Source organism: Oryctolagus cuniculus, chromosome 5, assembly GCF_964237555.1.
Source record: "Oryctolagus cuniculus chromosome 5, mOryCun1.1, whole genome shotgun sequence".
In the NCBI taxonomy this organism is placed as follows: Eukaryota; Metazoa; Chordata; class Mammalia; order Lagomorpha; family Leporidae; genus Oryctolagus; species Oryctolagus cuniculus.
In genome coordinates, this window is record NC_091436.1 from 99,420,703 (window position 1) to 99,440,119 (window position 19,417).

General features: G+C 39.2%; 1 protein-coding gene across 3 annotated transcripts in view; it reads right to left on the bottom strand.

Moving 5' to 3' along the window:
- KCNQ5 (potassium voltage-gated channel subfamily Q member 5) overlaps positions 1 to 19,417 on the bottom strand; it is a 634,869-nt gene that overhangs the window by 81,499 nt on the left and 533,953 nt on the right. For all 3 annotated transcript variants that reach the window (XM_051854552.2, XM_051854551.2, XM_051854550.2), the window contains exons 6-7: positions 19,032 to 19,142; positions 10,901 to 10,996 (exon numbers count right to left, since the gene is read on the bottom strand). In XM_051854552.2, coding sequence (XP_051710512.2) covers positions 10,901 to 10,996; positions 19,032 to 19,142 — 207 coding nt within the window. The remainder of the gene's footprint in view (positions 1 to 10,900; positions 10,997 to 19,031; positions 19,143 to 19,417) is intronic.

The window sequence follows — 19,417 nt, forward strand, 5'->3', positions numbered from 1 at the left end:
AATGTTTTTAAGTGTTTCCCCTATGTTTTCTTGTAGCAATTTCATAGTTTCATGCCTTACATTTATGTCTTTGATCTATGTGCATTGATTTTTTAATTTTTTTTTTATTTTTGACAGGCAGAGTGGACAGTGAGAGAGAGAGAGAGAGAAAGGTCTTCCTTTTGCCATTGGTTCACCCTCCAATGGCTGCCGCGGCCGGCGTGCTGCGGCCGGCGCATCGCGCTGATCTGAAGCCAGGAGCCAGGTGCTTCCTCCTGGTCTCCCATGTGGGTTCAGGGCCCAAGGACTTCGGCTATCCTCCACTGCACTCCCTGGCCACAGCAGAGAGCTGGCCTGGAAGAGGGGCAACCGGGACAGAATCCGGCACCCCTACTGGGACTAGAACCCGGGGTGCCGGTGCTGCAAGGTGGAGGATTAGCCTAGTGAGCCACGGCGCTGGCTGTGCATTGATTTTTGTATATGGTAAGAGGTAGGGAACTAATTCCATTCTTCTTCATATGCATATCCAGTTTTGTCAGCACCATTTATTGCAAAGATTCTTCTTAGGGCTGGTATTATGGTGCAGTGGGTTAAGTTTCTATTTGCTATGTAGGTATCCCATATTCATGTGCTGGTTCCTGTCCAGGCTACTATGCTTTTTTTTCTTTTTTTTTAAAATTTATTTATTTATTTGGAAGGCAGAGTTACAGAGAGGCAGAGGCAGAGAGGGAGAAAGAGGTCTTCCATATGCTGATTTACACCTGAAATGGCCGCAATGGTTGGAGCTGGGCTGATCCGAAACCAGGAGCCAGGAGTTTCTTCTTGGACTCCCAGGAGGGTGCAGGGGCCCAAGCACTTGGGCCATCTGCTACTGCTTTCCCAGTCCATAGCAGAGAGCTGGAATGGACGTTGAGCATCTGGGATTCAAACTGGCCCCCATATGGGATGTCAGCACTACAGGTGGTGGCTTTACCCGCTTTGACACAGCATCGGTCTCAAGGCTACTAAACTTTTGATTCAGCTTCCTGCTAATGCACCTGAAAAGGCAGTGGATGATGGCCCAAGTGCTTGGGCCCTTGCCAACCACTTGGGAGGCCCAGATGGAGTTTCTGGCTCCTGGGTTCAGCCTGGTCCAGCCTTGGCTGTTGTGGTCATTTGGCAAGTGAATTTGTAGATGAACATTCACTCTCTGATGTTCAGCTTCTTGTATAAATGTTTAAAAATACACTGTGAGAAAAAAGCCCTTTAAATAACAACAAAAGAATACTCTGTTTCTCCAACATATGTTCTTGGTAGCTTTGTCAAAAATAATTATGAGGTAATATCTCATCATGCTTTTGCTTTCACTTCCCTAATGATTAGTTATGTTGACCATTTTTTCATTTGCCTGTTGGTCATTTTTATGGTTTTATTTGAGAATATTTTTTTAGATCTCTTGCGCCGTGGCTCAATAGGCTAATCCTCTGCCTGTGGCACCGGCACCCCGAGTTCTAGTCCCGGTCGGGGCGCCGGATTCTGTCCCGGTTGCCGCTCTTCCAGGCCAGCTCTCTGCTGTGGCCCGGGAGTGCAGTGGAGGATGGCCCAAGTGCTGGGAGACCAGAAGAAGCACCTGGCTTCTGGCTTCGGATCAGTGCATTGCGCCAGCCGCAGCGGCCACTGGGGGTGAACCAATGGAAAAGGAAGACCTTTCTCTCTGTCTCTCTCACTGTCCACTCTGCCTGTCCAAAAAAACAAAAAAAAAAGTTGGCTGAATGTATGTGGACTAATTTCTGGGCTTTCTATCCTGTTCCACTGATCAGTGTCCCAGTTTTCATGCCAGTGCCACACTGTTTTAACCACTATAGCTTTGTAGTATGCTTTGAAACTAGGTATTGTGATGCCTTCAGTTTGAATTTTTCCCCACTTCAGGATTCCTTTGGCTATTCCGTTTTTTTTTTTTTTAATGTGGGTTCCATACGAGTTTTAGGAATACTTTTCCTCTTTTTGTAAACAATGTCATTGATATTTTGATAGGGATTGCACTGAATCTACAGATTGCTTTAGGCAGTGTAGACATTTTAATGATATTAATTCCTTGAATCCATGTGTTCTTGATGATTACTTTCATCAATGTTTAGTAATTTTCATTGTAGTGATCTTTCATTTATTTGGTTAAATTTATTCTTAAATTCTTAAATTGACATTTAAAAACTTTATTCCTAAATTGACTTTTTTTTGTAGTCATTGTGAATGGGTTTTCTTTTTGAATTTCTCTTTCAGCAAGATCATTATTTGGATATAAAATGCTACTTTGCATGTGTTGAAATTGGTTTATCTGTTATAACAACTTTTTGACAGAGGAGGTTTATCCATGTACAAAATCATTTCATCTGCAAAGAAATCAAGAAACTCCACAACATCAAAACAAACAATCCACTTAAGAGACGGGCCAAGGACCTCAACAGACATTTTTCAAAAGAGGAAATCCAAATGGCCAACAGGCACATGAAAAATGTTCAAGATAACTAACAATCAGGGAAATGCAAATCAAAGCACAATGAGGTTTCACATCACTCCGGTGAGAATGGCTCACATTCAGAAATCTACCAATAATAGATGCTGGCGAGGATGTGGGGAAAAAGGGACACTAACCCACTGTTGGTGGGAATCAAACTGGTTAAGCCACTATGGAAGTCAGTCTGGAGATTCCTCAGAAACCTGCATATAACCATACCATTCAACCCAGCCATACCACTCCTTGGAATTTACCCAAAGAAAATGAAATTGGCAAACAAAAAAGCTGTCTGCACATTAATGTTTATTGCAGCTCAATTCACAATAGCTAAGACCTGGAACCAACCCAAATGCCCATCAACAGTAGACTAGATAAGGAATGGTTTTCCTGATTTCTTTTTCAGGTGATTCATTATTGCTACATAACAATTACACTATTTTTGGAAAAATAATTTTTGTATCCTGTAACTTTGCTGAATTTGTTATTCACTTCCACCAGCTTTTGGGTGGAATCTTTGGAGTTTTCTATATTTAATATCATGTCACATGGAAAGCCAAGACATTCTGGCAAAAAGATCTCTGTGAGTGAGATCCCAGTGGAAAGAACAGGTCTTCAAAGAAGGAGGTACCTTTCTCTGAAGGGAGGAGAGAACCTCCACTTTGACTGTGACCTTGTCTAAACAAGATAAGAGTCGGAGAACTCAGAGGGCTTCCATAGCCTTGGAAACTCATGACTGGAGGAGCATAGGGAGATTACTGATGCCATAGACAGGAGTGTCAATTGGTAAAGTCAACAACAGGAGTCACTGTGCACTTACTCCTCATGTAGGATCTCTGTCCTTAATGTGCTGTGCATTGAGATTTAATGCTATAATGAGTACTCAAACAATATATTTCACTTTGTGTTTCTATGGGGGTGCAAACTGTTGAAATCTTTACTTAATGCATACTAAACTGATCTTCTGTAAAAAAAAAAAAGAAATTATCAATTCCCAACTTGACTCTCACTGGGATTAAACATGACAATAGGTCTGATCTGATTTCATCATCATTTAAAAAAAATCATCTATTATTTTTCACTTTATGTTTCTGTGTGAGAGCAAACTGTTGAAATCCTTACTTAAGGTATACTAAGCTGATCTTCTGTATATTAAGATAATTGAAAATGAATCTTGATGTGAATGGAAGGGGAGAGGGAGTGGGAAAGGGGAGGGTTGTGGGTGGGAGGGACGGTATGGGGGGGAAGCCATTGTAATCCATAAGTCGTACTTTGGAAATTTATATTCATTAAATAAAAGTTAAAAAAAAGATATTAAAAAAAATCATGTCATCTGTACCAGTACCAGTTTGACTGGTACTCTAGTCCTTCTTTCCAATTTGATTCCCCTTTACTTTTTTTTTCTCTTGATTAATTGCTCTTGTTAGAACCTCTAGTAAATAAAAGTGGTGAAAGAGGGCATCCTTGTCTTGCTTCAGATCTTAAAAGCCTTCAGCTTTTCCCCTTTCAATATGATATAAACTATTGGCTTGTATATAACCTTTATTATGTTGAGGTATGTTCCTTCTATATCTAATTTAGTCAGAGATTATTTTTGTATTATGAAGAGATGTTGAATGTTATCCAATGCTTTTATATACCTATAGAGATCATCCTATGATTTTTGTACTTCATTCCATTATTGTGGTGAACCACATTTATTGATTTGTATCTGTTGAATCATCCTTGTATCTCTGGATGAATCCATCTTGACCATGGTGAAAGATCTTTTTAAGGTGCTACTGGATTCAATTTACTTGTATGTTTTGAGGACTTTTGTGTCTACATTCTTCAAAAATATTGGCTTGTATAATTTTTTTTGTTGTGTCTTTGTTTGATTTTGGTGGTATCCAGATAATAATGGTGGCCTCACAGAATGAATTTTGAAAAATTCTCTCCTCGAACTTCCACTTTGACTACGACCTTGTCTAAATATGATCAGAGTTGATGAACTCAAAAGGCTTCCATAGCCTTGGCAGCTCATGACAAGAGCCTAGGGTGATTACTGATGCCATAAACAAGAGTGTCAATTTGTTAAGTCAACAACAGGAGTCACTGTGCACTTACTCCTCATGTAGGATCTCTGTCCTTAATGTGTTGGTCAATGTGAATTAATGCTATAACTAGTACTCAAACAGTATTTTTCACTTTGTGTTTCTATGTGGGTGCAAACTGTTGAAATCTTTACTTAATATATGCTAAACTGATCTTCTGTATATAAAGAGAATCGAAAATGAATCTTGATGTGAATGGAAGGGGAGAGGGAGCGGGAGATGGGAGGGTTGCGGGTGGGAGGGAAGTTATGGGGGGGAGAAGCTATTGTCATCCATAAGCTGTACTTTGGAAATTTATATTCATTAAATAAAAGTTAAAAAAAAAAGAAAAATTCTCTCCTCTTCTATTTTTTTTGAAATAACTTAGGAAGGGTTGGTGTTGATTTTGTCCTAAAAGTTCGGAAGAATTCATCAGTAAAGCCACCTGGTCCTTCATTTTTGTTTGATAGGAATTTTTGAAAATTATTGATTCAATCTCACTATTCATTATTGGTCTATTTGGGTATTATATTTCCTCATGATTCAATATGGGTAAGGAATGTATTTCCAAGAATTTGTTCATTTCTTTTAGGTTATCAATTGTTGCCATATGAGTCATAGTAATCTCTAACAATCCTTTGTATTTCTGTGGTGTCAGTGGTAATGTCTCCATTTTCATTTCTAGTTCTATGTATTTGAAACTTCTTTATTTTTTACTTGATTAGTCTAGCTAAGGGTTTATAAATTTTGCTTGTTTTTCAAATAACCAGTTCTTCATTTCACTGCTTTTTTGGGGGTATTTTTAAGTCTCTATGTCATTTATTTTTGCATTGACTTTTATTATTTCTTTTCTTCTACCAGTTTTGGATTTTATTTGTTCTTGTTTTTCTAGTTCCTGGGGATGCAGTGATAAGTTGTTTATTTGAAATCTTTCTGTTTTTTAAATTGCATACTTCATTGCTATAAAATTTCCCCTTGGGGGCTGGCATTGTGCTGTAGTGGTAAAGCATAAGATGCTGGTATCCCACATGGGCACCAGTTCTAATCCTGGTTGCTCCTCTTCCAGTCCAGCTCTCTGCTGTGGCCTGGGATAGCAGTAGAAGATGGCCTAACTGCTTGGGCCCCTGCACCCACATGGGAGACCCGGAAGAAGCTCCTGGCTCCTGGCTTCAGATCAGCACAGCTCTGGCTGTTGTGGCCAATTGGGGAGTGAACCAATGGAAGGAAGCCCTTTCTCTCTATCTGTCTCTCACTGTCTGTAACTCTACCTGTTAAATAAATAAATAAATAAATAAATAAATATTTTTTTTAAAAGAATCTGCTCAATGTTGGGTTTTAACAGCCTGGCAGTGAGTTCTAAAATAGCTCAGTGATTTTTTGCTGACTGCCCAAGGTTGTATGGGTGTTGAACAAGGCAGCTGAACTCTGGCAGGCCCTAGGTGGGTCACACCTGAGTCTCACAGCAGGCCCTGTGAAATACTGGGGGTACACATCAGACTTGCAAGAGGCTGGTGGTTCTTTGTGCCAAAATGAATCTGTCTCACCAGGGTGCAGGTCTCTGCCTCATACCAGGGTAAATCCAGAGACTGTCTACACACAGGCACTGGTCTAGGAATGGAAATCACTGGGATCTAATAAAGCACAGCGCTGATCTCTGAGACACTTTCCCTTGGTCCCTTGGTGTCTGCTTCAGATTGGAGGAGCATGACAAAGGTAGTCCCTGGCTTCCCAGATGGACTCCATTTGGGTCCCCCAGTTGCTGAGACCCCTAAAGTTCTAGGGTGCCCTCCCTGCCCATCCCAAGTTGTCAGTGACACACACCCAATTGTCTCATCCATCAAAGCACAGGTGTCCACTTGGTGTGGGGAAAGTCCATGTGCACTGGCTGGGTGGTAGCGCCCTTTGGGCTTTATCTGGTGCCAAGGCTTGGCACGGGGTTCCAAGTTCCCTCTCCTGACCTCTCTGCAAGGCTGGAGTTTCATTTTCTGTGGACAGTTCTGGAAGTTGCCTGGCTCTGGAAGCTCTAAATAGTTACAAGTGAGGGCCTGGAGGCCTGGGCTAGTGGGCTCAGGATGACTGAACTTTTTCACAGTGGGCCTGGTGCTAGGACCAAGGTCACTCTCCCTCTCTCCATGTTGGAGCTGGGGGAGGGGTGACATGGGCAATTCTTTCCTTCTTGCTTTCTTCAATGTGACTTTTTATGATTATAACAAGATAAGGCACTGTGGTATTGTCCCTGGCTTCTGCAGATCTTGGGGACATGAGTTGGTGTGTGTGTGGTATCACACTGGTGTCTCTGCAGGGAAGTGAGTCTCTGGAACTTCTTACTGACCTGCCGTCTTGGCCTCACCCCCATCCTGATTCTTGATCCTTTGGGTATGTCTTGTTCAGAAGGCATTTGGGATCACATTTTTATCAAGAGTTCTGATATTTCCCATAAGTTAATCTTGATGTGAAATTTTTGGTTCACAGTGCTATGTACTTGGTGTACTCTTACTATGAACACTCCATTCTCCAGTTCTAGAGAAGCATAATACCATATTTCATCAGAAAAATCCTCCCCCTAATTTCCCTCTTCTCTTTTTGAAGGATTCCTCTTAATTGAGTCTTTGATTTCCTGAGATGATCCTTCAATATTCTTATCTTTGTTTCCTCTTATTTCTCATCCCTGTCTTTTCAATCTATTTCCTGGGAGATTTTCACAATTTTATTACTGTTTCTATTTTTTTTCTGCTGTCATATTTTTATCATCTAGGAGTTTTTTTCCTCTGACATCTTATTTACAGCTGAGCCAGTAAAAAAGACACATAGTCTCTGTATAAGTGGCTTGTGCTTACAAACTAGCATCTACCCTTTAGAGGAACTGTGTAGAGAACAAGTTATTTTGCTGGAGGAAGTCAAAGTTTTAAAATAGAATGTTTTTTCTTTTGGTCCAGTTAGCTTCAAAGCAGCATCTGCTAATCTGCTCAATTAAGGAAATTATGTCTGTCTATCAGCATTTATTTCACAAACTTTCACTTAAGTCCCTGTTTCTGTTTCCAGTAAATCATCTTGGTTCCAGTTTGTACAGGCCCAAGCTCTCCAGAAAGAAACCTCTGAGAGAGAACCTCTGAAGAATTTTAAATGTGAACCCCAAGGCCTTGAGAGACAGACGTGGAGCAGGTGGGGCCAGGGGGAATGAAAGAGAGAGAGAGTGAGAGAGACAGAAATCTCATCCACTGGTTCACTGCCCAAACACCCACACAGACAGGGCCGGGCCGGGCCAGAACTCAGTCTGAGCCTCTGCTGTGTGTGGCAGGGACCCAATTACTTGAGCCATCACTTGCTCTTTCCTTGGGGGTGCATTTGTGGGAAGCTGGAATGGAGAGCAGAGCCAGGACTCAAACCCAGGTGCTCTGATGTAAGATGCAGGTGTCTCAAGTGGTAGCTTAACTACTGTGCCAAACAGCACAACCTACAACGACACTTTCTGGAAAGAGCAATGGATTGGGATTCACACATCAGGAATTTGAGTCCTAGCTCCTCTTAGCCTCGTTCTGAGGATCAAGTATTATAATATTCGAAGTACTCTGCCAAGTATAAATCATTTCATGAGCCTCAGGAGTTATTAATAGTAGTTGTGACATTTGGGCAGGTATTCAAAATGCTACTGAGAGCTGGTTTCTTTCCCCAGACTCCTCTTCTTGAAAGGAACAGTTAATTTAAAGGAATCAAGCAAAAATATTGACACGTCTAAATTTGCTGAGAACTGATGGGGTTTTAAACTTTCTCCTAAAATCCTGAAATTCTGGTTAATTTAGTCCTTTCACTAACCAAATGGCAAAGCAGCTTGGACATCTCAGTTTCTCTTGTAGAAGGACAGTGGCTCTGGCTTAAAACATGAGATTGCTTTTGGTCTTCGTGTGTTCAGCAAGCCAAGTCAGATTGGTTAGGTAAGAAAATGAATTCATCAGCAAATGAGGCTTGCTTTTTAATCCAGTGCATCCTTAAAAATAAATTTCTACAATATATAATCAAGGCGTATAGCTCAAATTCTGTCCGAAGATTACAACAAGGAAGGACAATGGATACATTTATTAATTATATTATTTCTATATATAATATGTTAATTAAGTGCATTTGGACAAATGAGCAATTGTTTTTTAAATTAGTTACTTCTACCCTGATTAATAAAGCTATGATTAGATTTTAAAAGTATTTTTGGACATTTCAAGCCTTACATTTTGCATTCTTTTTTGTTAAGAACAATATGTAAGTTGGAGTTTTCAATAAAAGCAAAATTCATAATTTAATTTCATTATACACTTGTACAAGGTAACTTGCTCACATAGTATACAACCAAATTCCACAAAAACAATTCTAGACTTCCAAGCAAAGCTGCTTGAGCAGCCCCTGCTCCATCCTTTGTGGACTGCCTGTGAAGGAAGAAGCCTTGCTTTGCTTCAGCTATGGACTTATAAATACCTTTGCTTCAATGATTTTCTGTACAAACACTAATTTATTCTCAAGTTCCACTGGAAATTGTTTTTGCACAGTTTAGTAGTCAATACTGCTAAGTTTGACCAGGAAAGTGGCTGCTTATTACCCAAATTCATCTTGTGCAGTTATGGTAGCCAATACCCACTTATAGCTATTGAATACTTGAGAAGTAGCTAGTGCCACTGAGGAACTAAATTGTTAGTTTTAATGAATTTAAATTACATAGGTGTATGTAGCTGTACTGGGTATCACAGTTCTGTAGCATTACAATTGATGCATGCATGAGAAACTTCTTGAAGGGCTCACTTTCTAACAGAATAGCTGGTTATCTAAGATGTATTATTGGTACCATATATAGACAAGGCTTAGTGCCCAGAAGGACGCAAGGAACCCATGTAATAACTTATATACTTACAGGCTGGAAAACATTGTTCCAGAGTAAACGGTAGTAAAGAGAAAAATTTATTATAAGTATAGAAATACACATAACCAGTTAAGAAGCACTAATTGATGAAAGACCACCAATTTTGGGCATCAGTATATTTTGCGTGTATACTAAAGTATATGAAGTATATGACTCCTTCTCCTTTCAATCTGCTGACTAATGTTTGGGATCAGTTCTTAGATTCCTACTACTTAGAATTTTTTTTTAAAAGAAACTAAATTTACTTTCTTTTTAGTGCTTCTTAAAAACTTTGAAATTTAAAAAATAGACTCTCAGTGGTTTGCACTGGAAATCATCTCCAATAGTCCAACTTCTTGTTATTAGTTCAAAATCTCTTGATAGAAAAATAATATCCTCACACAGTCATTAGATGCAAACAAATATCCTTCATGATATAACTGAGCCACATTCTCTCCCCCTTATCCTAGCTCAGTTTCTGCTACAGGTACCGCATAGAACAATCACACATAAAGACTAAAGATTTTGTTTTTAACCAACTCACTCACTACTCAACCTGTAATTTAAATTGAAATAGTGTGCTTGCTACTACAGCATGAAGACAAGTCCTCTCGCATCTTGAGTCACCACCCAAACCACTCAAGTTTAAAAGTTTTGCAGTTTCAAGTGCCTGGCAAGAGAGGAAGAAACTTTAGGTCGTAGAAATACTTTGTCCATAATTAAATGCCAATTCCACATTATGGATCACAAAATACATTTTGTAAATCTTAACATGTTTCAGGATGGTCCTACACCCAAAAGATTTGGATGGCAAAAAAGAGCAGCATCCCTTTGTCCTGAAGCAAATTCTGAGTTACTGGAAAGAAAATAAAATGCTCAGCAGTGACTATATATTATGAGCTAACTTCAAATCATATGTTCATTGCTTCATATTCTCAAACATAGATGCATTCCATAATCCCACTAGTTCTTAAAATAGAATAACTATTCCAAGTTATTGCTGTAGGTAGCATTAAAGCATTTCCACAGGTACCAAACCTTGACATGCTAAATAAATATGCTGTTCTTCAGAACAGTGGCATATGTCTGCCTGGAGAAAGTAATTGTAATGCAGGAAACAGTGTTGTGTTCTGCTCTATCACTTAATGATCAATTATGTTTCACCAAGCAATTCATAAGACATAGCAGGTCATTCCAGAAGCAACACAACTGCTAACCTCTGCATGGCCTGGCTGGTATAGTTAATTAATATGAACAATGCATGGACCATTTCCTGAAAAAAAAAATAGCTTTCTGTTTGGGAAAGGAGGTGCATCTGATCAAATTCAAGATTTTACTTTAAGTTCTGACTTCATTTTTTTTTTAAAGAACAAAAACAGTAGCTCTACCAAGCAATGAAGCACAGAGTTTGGAAAATGACCCAATAAGCACTTATGGAGACAGATGTTGCCATCTATCTAATGCACTGACATTTACCTGAATGAGGTTGGCAGCTGGGTTCCTTCTTTTCTCAAAGTGTTTCTGGCGATGCTGTTCCTGTACTTTTAATGCAAAACCTGAGCCAAGAATGCCCTGGAACAAAATATAAAAATAGTACTTAAAAAATTTCAAAAGCACTGTTAAATAATACAAATATTTTAAAAAACTTTTAAAATAAGCCTGACAGAAGACAAACAGTATATAACCTGTCCATAAACATGTTCTTATTAAAACAAACACTATTTATTTCTATTATAATACCATCAGCCATAGGCAAGTTGTTGGGCAAGCTGCTAAGAGATACAGCAACTTCTGCTCTTTAGTAATTCAATTAGGCATCCTCATTTATTGTCTTCTGTGGTACAGTCAGAGCCACCAAATTATAAATTAAAAACTACATGTGGCCTTCTCCATGACATTGCTTCATGCCTAAGTTATAGCAATGGTCTTATCCAGTGATAGAATTTAGAGGATATGAATTGAGGTTTTGGAGAGAGCTGAGTATTAAATCTGGAAGAGTTAAATTCTCACTGATGTGGACACGGAGTATGTTTTGTATTTTGATGAAACTCTGAAATTGCATACTCTTCATCCATGAAATGAAGGAGACAGCTTAAAAGAGCTGTCCCAGCTCTAGTCCTTCCTGATGCTATAATTCTATATCAGCCAAAATAAAGTGAAGAGAGAAGAGTTACCCAGACGAGACTAACAAACACTCAGTCTTGAACAGATGCAAGATTTTCATCTTTCCTGACTGTACAAGAGACAAGATCATGGGTCACTGCAAAGCATAACCTGATCTTCCTCAGTTTTACTCTCACATAGCAGTATTCTTTGCTTTCTTAGATTTGGCTCACCTATTCCAATTTTGGGGTTAGTAAGATTAGTATCCCTCTATGTTTACATTATTTTATTATAATTATTCTAGTCAGTTTTGGTGTCCTTATGCTCATCATTTTGATCCTTCACAATTCTGGTTCTTTGATGTTTCCCCTCTTTTCAGTTTGCTTTGGTCTAACAATTGTGAGACCAAGTTGCCTTGTCTCAGTCTTGGCATGGCTTTCAGAGTTTGCTAAATTCAGCCTCTGTGCTTTGCATCCAACTCTCACATTTATTAGAATGTACTTGTACTTTCACTGCTTCCAAGCAAATGGATTATACTTGCTAGCAATAAATGATTAGCTTTTTATTAAACTTCAAGGAGTCTAACCCCTAGGTTAGAGATGGGCATCTTATAAGCATTTAGTCAGTATTTGCCACAGGTAAGTAATGGTTGCTTTTCTTTTCCTCATACTTTTAAACTAGCTCAAAGATGGCATTGGCTGCCTGGAGAGGTAGTAGATTTTTCACCTCTAGGAGGTGTTAAGTCTCAGCTGGATGACAACTTGGCTGAGATATTTTTGGCCCCTAGATAGCCTTTAACCTTCCTTCTGATCTTGAGATTTCACAATTCTGAGTACATCTTTGACAATAACCAGGCAATAAGTAATGCAACCATGTTAAAATATACAGTTATACAATAATACTATCTGCTATTAATATGCGATGATCTGCTCCATTATTAATTAGGATAAATGACTGAAGTATGAAATCAGAAATTACATCATAGGTTCTGTTTTTCATCTCTTTTTCAGTGACTGTCTCATGCTCTCCAAAGTCTCCATCTCATGTAGGTTGTGACTGCACAAATTGAGCTTTAGAAAGATTGTTTTCTATGGGCTGGTTTATAGATTCAAATAACATTTTCCTCCACATAGAGATTATACAAATGACCCTCTGTTTTTAAGCCTTAACTTTTTCTTATTTAGGAAAAAGATTGATTTTCCTTTTAATGTAATTTTTCTTTGAAGTATTAACATGTAAGAGAATAGAAAGCATTCAAATTTACAGCATATATTTACATTGTATATTACATGTGCATAAATTATATTCATATATACAATCCACTCATATGTAGCATAGTTTATATCCTGTAGATACTGAATTAACAATAACATCTACCATTTTTGAACACTTACTACACGGAGATGAGGTTCAGGGTGAAATCCTTTTTGGAAAATGAAGACAGGCCCTACACAGCACTGATTTAGCATCTGCCAAACAAACTAAAATGTGCTGAAAATCACGCTGGCATTGCTTAGAAACATATATTAGTAGATGGCAAATGTTTGCTACATATCTCTTGCGCCAGACTGTACATTATAGCAGTTATTAAACAAGGCCTGCTCACTGTCTCATTATGGCTCCATTCCAACTTTCCTCCACCCCTCTCTTAGCACACAGCTTAGTACACTTAAATAGAAGTCTGTTAAAGCCTATTATGATACATACACATGTACAACATGGCTTGGTCTTTGAACATATGTGCCAGCCCTTCAAATATTGACACCAAGAGTCGCAAATTCTTAGCAGCTGAATTTTTTCATTAATTTTCTATGATAATGATATTTAAATTTTTGAGTTTTAAGTTTTAATACTGTGCTCAGAAGTGCTACATAAACAGCAAGTTTAAAAAAAAAGTTTTGGTAAACATTTAAAATGTTTCCTCTCAATATCAACCAGGTTAAATGAACCTAAGTTGTACCCCTCACATGGTAAACAGTTGTTAATATTTTGGGGCTGCTTTTCTCTGCCATAGGGGGAGTGACTCCCCTCTGGAGCAAGGGAAGGTATGACTCCGTGATGCGTGGGGGAGTCCCTCTGCTTTGAGAATAAGATGGGGAAATGCTGTTTCTTTCCTTGGTCCTCAGGTTTGCTGAGTGAGAGGAAACTCAAACAGAAGAGACCCAACTTTTCCAGCAAAATGCCAGTATGGTCCCTTGAGTTTCAATCAGATAACAGCGTTAGCTTGCAGATCCATAGGACAGAATGATATTTCTAGCCACCTTTCTCTTTCAGGTATAAAGTTTCTCAAGGAAACTTTTTATTTAAGGAGTATAAATTTCATAATACAACTTTAGGTATATAGTGATTCTTCCTACCACACTCGCCCTCCCACTCCCACCCCCACTTCCACTTCCAATGGGAATGGGAGTGACCCTCTCACATTCTCATTCTCCATTAAAATTCATTTCAATCAACTTTATACACAGAAGACCAACTCTATACTAAGTAAACATTTCAACAACTTGCACACAAACACACAAACTGTTTGAAAACAAGTTTTACAGTTAATTCTCATAATATAACTATTTAGGACAGAGGTTCTGCATGGGAAGTAAGTGCACAGTAACTCCTGTTGTTAATTTAACAATTAACACTCTCATGTATGATGTCAGTGATAACCCAAGGCTTTTGACATGAGCTGCCAAGGCCAGGGAAGCCTTTTTTTTACGAAAACTTTTATTAATAAATATAAATTTCATAGGTATAGCTTTTGGAATATAGTGGTTCTTCCCCCATACCTGCCCTTCCACCCCCCCATCCTACCTCCTACTCCCTCTCCCATCCATTCTTCATTGAGATTCATTTCCAATTATCTTTATATACAGAAGACCAACTCTATACTAAGTAAAGATTTCAACAGTTTGCACCCCCACAGACACACAAAGTATAAAGTACTGTTTGAAGACAAATTTTACCTTGAATTCTCATAGTACAACTCGTTAAGGACAGAGGTCCTACATGGGAGCAAGTGCACAGTGACTCCTGTTGTTAACTGATACTCTTATTTATGTCAGTGATCACCAGAGGCTGCCAAGGCTATGGAAGCCTTTTGAGTCCACAAACTCTGCCAGGATTTAGACAGTGCCACAATCAAAGTGGAATTTCTCTCCTCCCTTCAAAGAAAGGTACCTCCTTCTTTGATGCCCCCTTCTTTCCACTGGGGTCTCACTCACAGAGATCTTTCATGTAGGCCATTTTTTGCCACAGTGTCTTGGCTTTCTATGCCTGAGAAACTCTCATGGGCTTTTTAGCCAGGTCCGAATGCCTTAAGGGCAGATTCTGAGGCCAGAGTGCTGTTTAGGGTGCTTGTCATTCTATAAGCCTGCTGTGTGGCCTGTATGGAAGCCTTATGAATCCACAAACTCCTTCAGTATTTAAACAAAGCCATAAGCAAAGTGGAAGTTCTCTCCTCCCTTCAGAGAAAAGTACATCCTTCTTTGATGGCCACTTCTTTCCACTGGGGTCTCACTTACAGAGATCATTCATATAGAACATTTTTTTGCCAGTGTCTTGGCTTTCCATGCCTGAAATGCTGTCAGGGGCTACAGCCAGACCAGCATGCCTTTAGGGCTGATTCTGAGGTCAGAGTGCTATTTAAAGTGATTGTCATTCTATGAGTCTGCTGTGTGGACTGCTTCCCATGTTGGAACATTCTCTCCTTTTTAATTCTATCTATTATTATTACCAGACACTTGATCTTATTTATATGATCCCTTTAACACTTGATATAGGACTTAGCACTATGTGTGTGGATGCATTAAACAGAGCTGTAGTAGAGGTTGCTTTTCTTGGAATTGTTAGGAAATGTTCTAGTCTTTTCAAGCAGTTTAAAAAATATTCTCAACATATGTTTACTGAATTCTCATTGAAAATTTTAATTATTTTATTGAAAAGATTTCCAAGAATTACTACTTAAGCTTTGAGTTTCAGCTTAATGTAGCAACAGAGTTTAATCTCCCTGTTATGGTTTAGGGTTTCATTATGTGGACTGGGTACTTTGCTGTGCTAGATATAGCCAGCTTCCAGAAGTAGGCTGAACCATTATGCTAATTGGCCCCAGGTCTTTATACCTTTTAAACACTTATGTCTGCTTGTTTCTTACATATTTTCTTTTCCTTCCCTTGCTATCAGGCTTTCACCATCTCTTCCCATTGGTTTGTTCTATCAGCCTGTTGCTTATAATTTTCAAAGAATTGTGAAACTGCGGAGTCAGCCAATCAGAATTTTCTCTGCTAATGAGACTAATTAATTAGGTCTCATGAGGCCCTCCTCTGGAGCAGCACATATATCATTGTCTATTTTAATAATCCAGGGTTGCCTATTTTCTTGTTCATAGTTATTCACTAAATCATAGGGGTTGTGATATATGTGCCAACATGGGAAGTGGAATACACAGCAGACTCATAGAATGGCAGGTGTCCTAAACAGCACTCTGGCCTCAGAATCAGCCCTTAAGGCATTTGGATATGGCTGAAGAGCCCATGAGAGTATTTTAGGCATGGAAAGCCAAGACACTCTGGGAAAAAAAAAAGAGGACCTAAATGAAAGAGCTCTGCGAGTGAGATCCCAGTGGAAAGAACAGGTCATCAAAGAAGGAGGTACCTTTCTCTGAAGTGAGGAGAGAACTTCCACTTTGACTACGACCTTGTCTAAATATGATCAGAGTCAGTGAACTCAAAAGGCTTCCATAGCCTTGGCAACTCATGAAAAGAGCCTAGGGTGATTACTGATGCCATAAACAAGAGTGTCAATTTGTTAAATCAACAACAGGAGTCACTGTGCACTTACTCCTCATGTAGGATCTCTGTCCTTAATGTGTTGGTCAATGTGAATTAATGCTATAACTAGTACTCAAACAGTATTTTTCACTTTATGTTTCTGTGTGGGAGCAAACTGTTGAAATCTTTACTTAATATATGCTAAACTGATCTTCTGTATATAAAGAGAATCGAAAATGAATCTTGATGTGAATGGAAGGGGAGAGGGAGCTGGAGATGGGAGGGTTGCGGGTGGGAGGGAAGTTATGGGGGGGCAGAAAGCCATTGTAATCCATAAGCTGTACTTTGGAAATTTATATTTATTAAATAAAAGTTAAAAAAAGAAAAAAAAGGATAAATATAATCATAAATGTAGCAGGTACTGTGTGACATCATTTCAGGATTAAAAACCCAGAAGTTTTTATCCCAAGACAATATTCTACTCTTTCTCTTTTTAAGCTTTTTAAAAAATTTACTTGAGAGGTAGAGTTTCAGACAGAGAGAGGGAAAGACAGAGAAAGGTCTTCCATCTGCTGGTTCATTCTCCAAGTGGCCATAATGGCCAGAGGTGTGCTGATCTGAAGCCAGGAGCCAGCAGCTTCTTCTGGGTCTCCTGCAGGTGCAGGGCCCAAGCACTTGGGCCATCTTCCACTGGTTTCCCAGGCCATAGCAGAGAGCTGGATTGGATGATGAACAGCTGGGACATGAACCGGTGCCCACACGGGATCCTGGCACTGCAGGTGAAGGCTTAACTTAATCCCTCTCAGTACCAGCCTGGTATTTTACTCTTTCTAAAGGTATTTTCCTGCAGGGAATCTGATTATTGACTGAGTCTCTATTCTGTCCTGGGATGTTGAGATTGCCAGATGGACTTTGGAAATTGAAATGTTGAAGTGTTTCTCATCTTCTTGATTGTGTCATTTTTATACCAGGAAACATGTATTTCTGCATTCATATAAGAAATGGCAAGTCACATTTATTGAGATATTGCTTCATATTAAGCACTTGACTTACATCCTCACATTGGCCTTCACAAAATTTTCTGGGATTAATCATTTTTCCTCCAAGGAATATACTCCAGATCACTGAGCAGAATGGTGTACCCCCAAGCTTCATATGTGGAGTTCTAATCCCCAATACATCAGGATGTAACCTTATTTAAATGTGGGGGCCTTATATGTGTAATCAGTTTAAAATGAGGTTACAGAGGCAGGCCTTAGTCCAGAGTTGAGGAACCTTTTATCTGCCAAGGACTTTTTGGATTATTTATAACATCATTTGCAGGCTATACAAAATTATCCACTTAAACTTTAGCCTGCTATAGCTTTTTGAATTTTGAGTCCCACCTGCAGTTGCCTTGGCAGGGCCAGACCAAGTGATTCCACAGGCTTTAGATGGCCCACAGGCCAGACATTCCCAACTCCTGCTAACCCAAAATGGCTGCTGTTCTTACAATAGGAGGAAATTAGGACATAGATGATCTGAAGATACAGGAGGAAGTGGCCTGGGCAGATCCTTCTCTCCTGGCCCTCAGAATGAACAAATCCTGCCAATACCTTGATTTTGGGTTTCCTGCCTCTAGAACTGAAGCAACACATTTCTGTTGTTTAAGCCACACAGTCTGTGGTACCTTGTTACAGTGGCCCTAGTGACGAATTCAGAAACACAGTGAACAACCATACCAGAATCCACCTGTGGGCTAATGCCTAAGCCTAGACATGCTTTTTAAACTCTCTTTTCATGATTTTGAGTGCTCTAGAGCAGAACCAGCTGATCTGTCTGGAGTTGGGCATTGACCATGGAAAGAGTATCCTCTGCATTCATTCTTAGGCAGAGGAGGGGTCCTGGGAGCTAAGGGCCGTAGTGCTGAAAATCCCCACCTGACCCGCCTCCTCCAAAGCTTCCTTTGGAAGGGTGCTCTATGGTCTCTGCCTGGGAGAGATTGTGCCACAGCATTGGCTTGTGTCTGGAGCAAGACTGCGGCTACTTTTCTTTAGCTTGCCTGCTGTCACTACCTTGACATTCCTTTTTGTTGGCTCCCTCACCCCCATGGGCATGAGTGGAATGAACAAAACCTAGAGCTTGGGGTTGGTGGATAAGCAGTAATTCTTTGACCAACTACCTTTAAAGAAACAAGAGGGTAAAATGATCAGAGAGGCGAGTTTCATCCATTAAGTAGAAAATAATCACAAGCTCGGGGGAAGACAAATGTGATTTTCATTCTGATAAGATGAAGAAGTTGCTCATTAAGAAAAATCAATGATGATGACATAAGGAATAAATCATCTGACACACTTAGAACCCTTTAAGGTCACACATTTTTCACTCATCTGAAGAGGAAAATACCCCACTTGTGCACATCCATTTCTTCAGTAGCACACATTATGAACCAAATTGGAGCCATTAGTTTAAAAGGAAATATTTTTAAATCTTTACAAATATTTTAAATCTATTTGTAGCACACTGACTGACTGTTGATGCCATCAGAATTATAATTTGGCCACAAACATCTGGCTAATATTAAAGTCTCAAACTGTCTCCAAAGGAAGATCAGAATGTGTAAACTGTCCACCTAAACATATTTAGAACTGCCGATATTAGAAAAAGCATAATTTTAAATGATATTTTCCTAAGTATACCAATTTCTAAGAGCTGACTCCAGTGAGACCTAATTTAAGGTACTTTATTGTTGTAAAGATACTCACAGCAGGAAGTGCAAAGAAAGAAATGCCAAGGAGTGCGAAGCCTGCAGAAAGCAATCTTCCCAGCCAGGTTAGGGGAGTTTTGTCTCCATAGCCAATAGTTGTCAATGTAATCTAAAAACAAAATAAATAGAACATGCAGCTTAAGAATTTGGGAGGAAAGTTAGGACCTGTGAACAGAAGGCAAAGCAACATTTCCATTAAATCATTATTCAACAAGGCTCGTTGGCGCATTTTATTACTGTGCTTTAATTTTCCATGACGCATAACAGAACTTCTCTTTGTTTAAGGAAGGGAATAACCTACATACTTGTTCCTTCCTTATAACACAGTTTTCCATCTTTTCTAAGTGGATTCAGAGAAGCGTTATTTAAGAAAGTGGATAACTA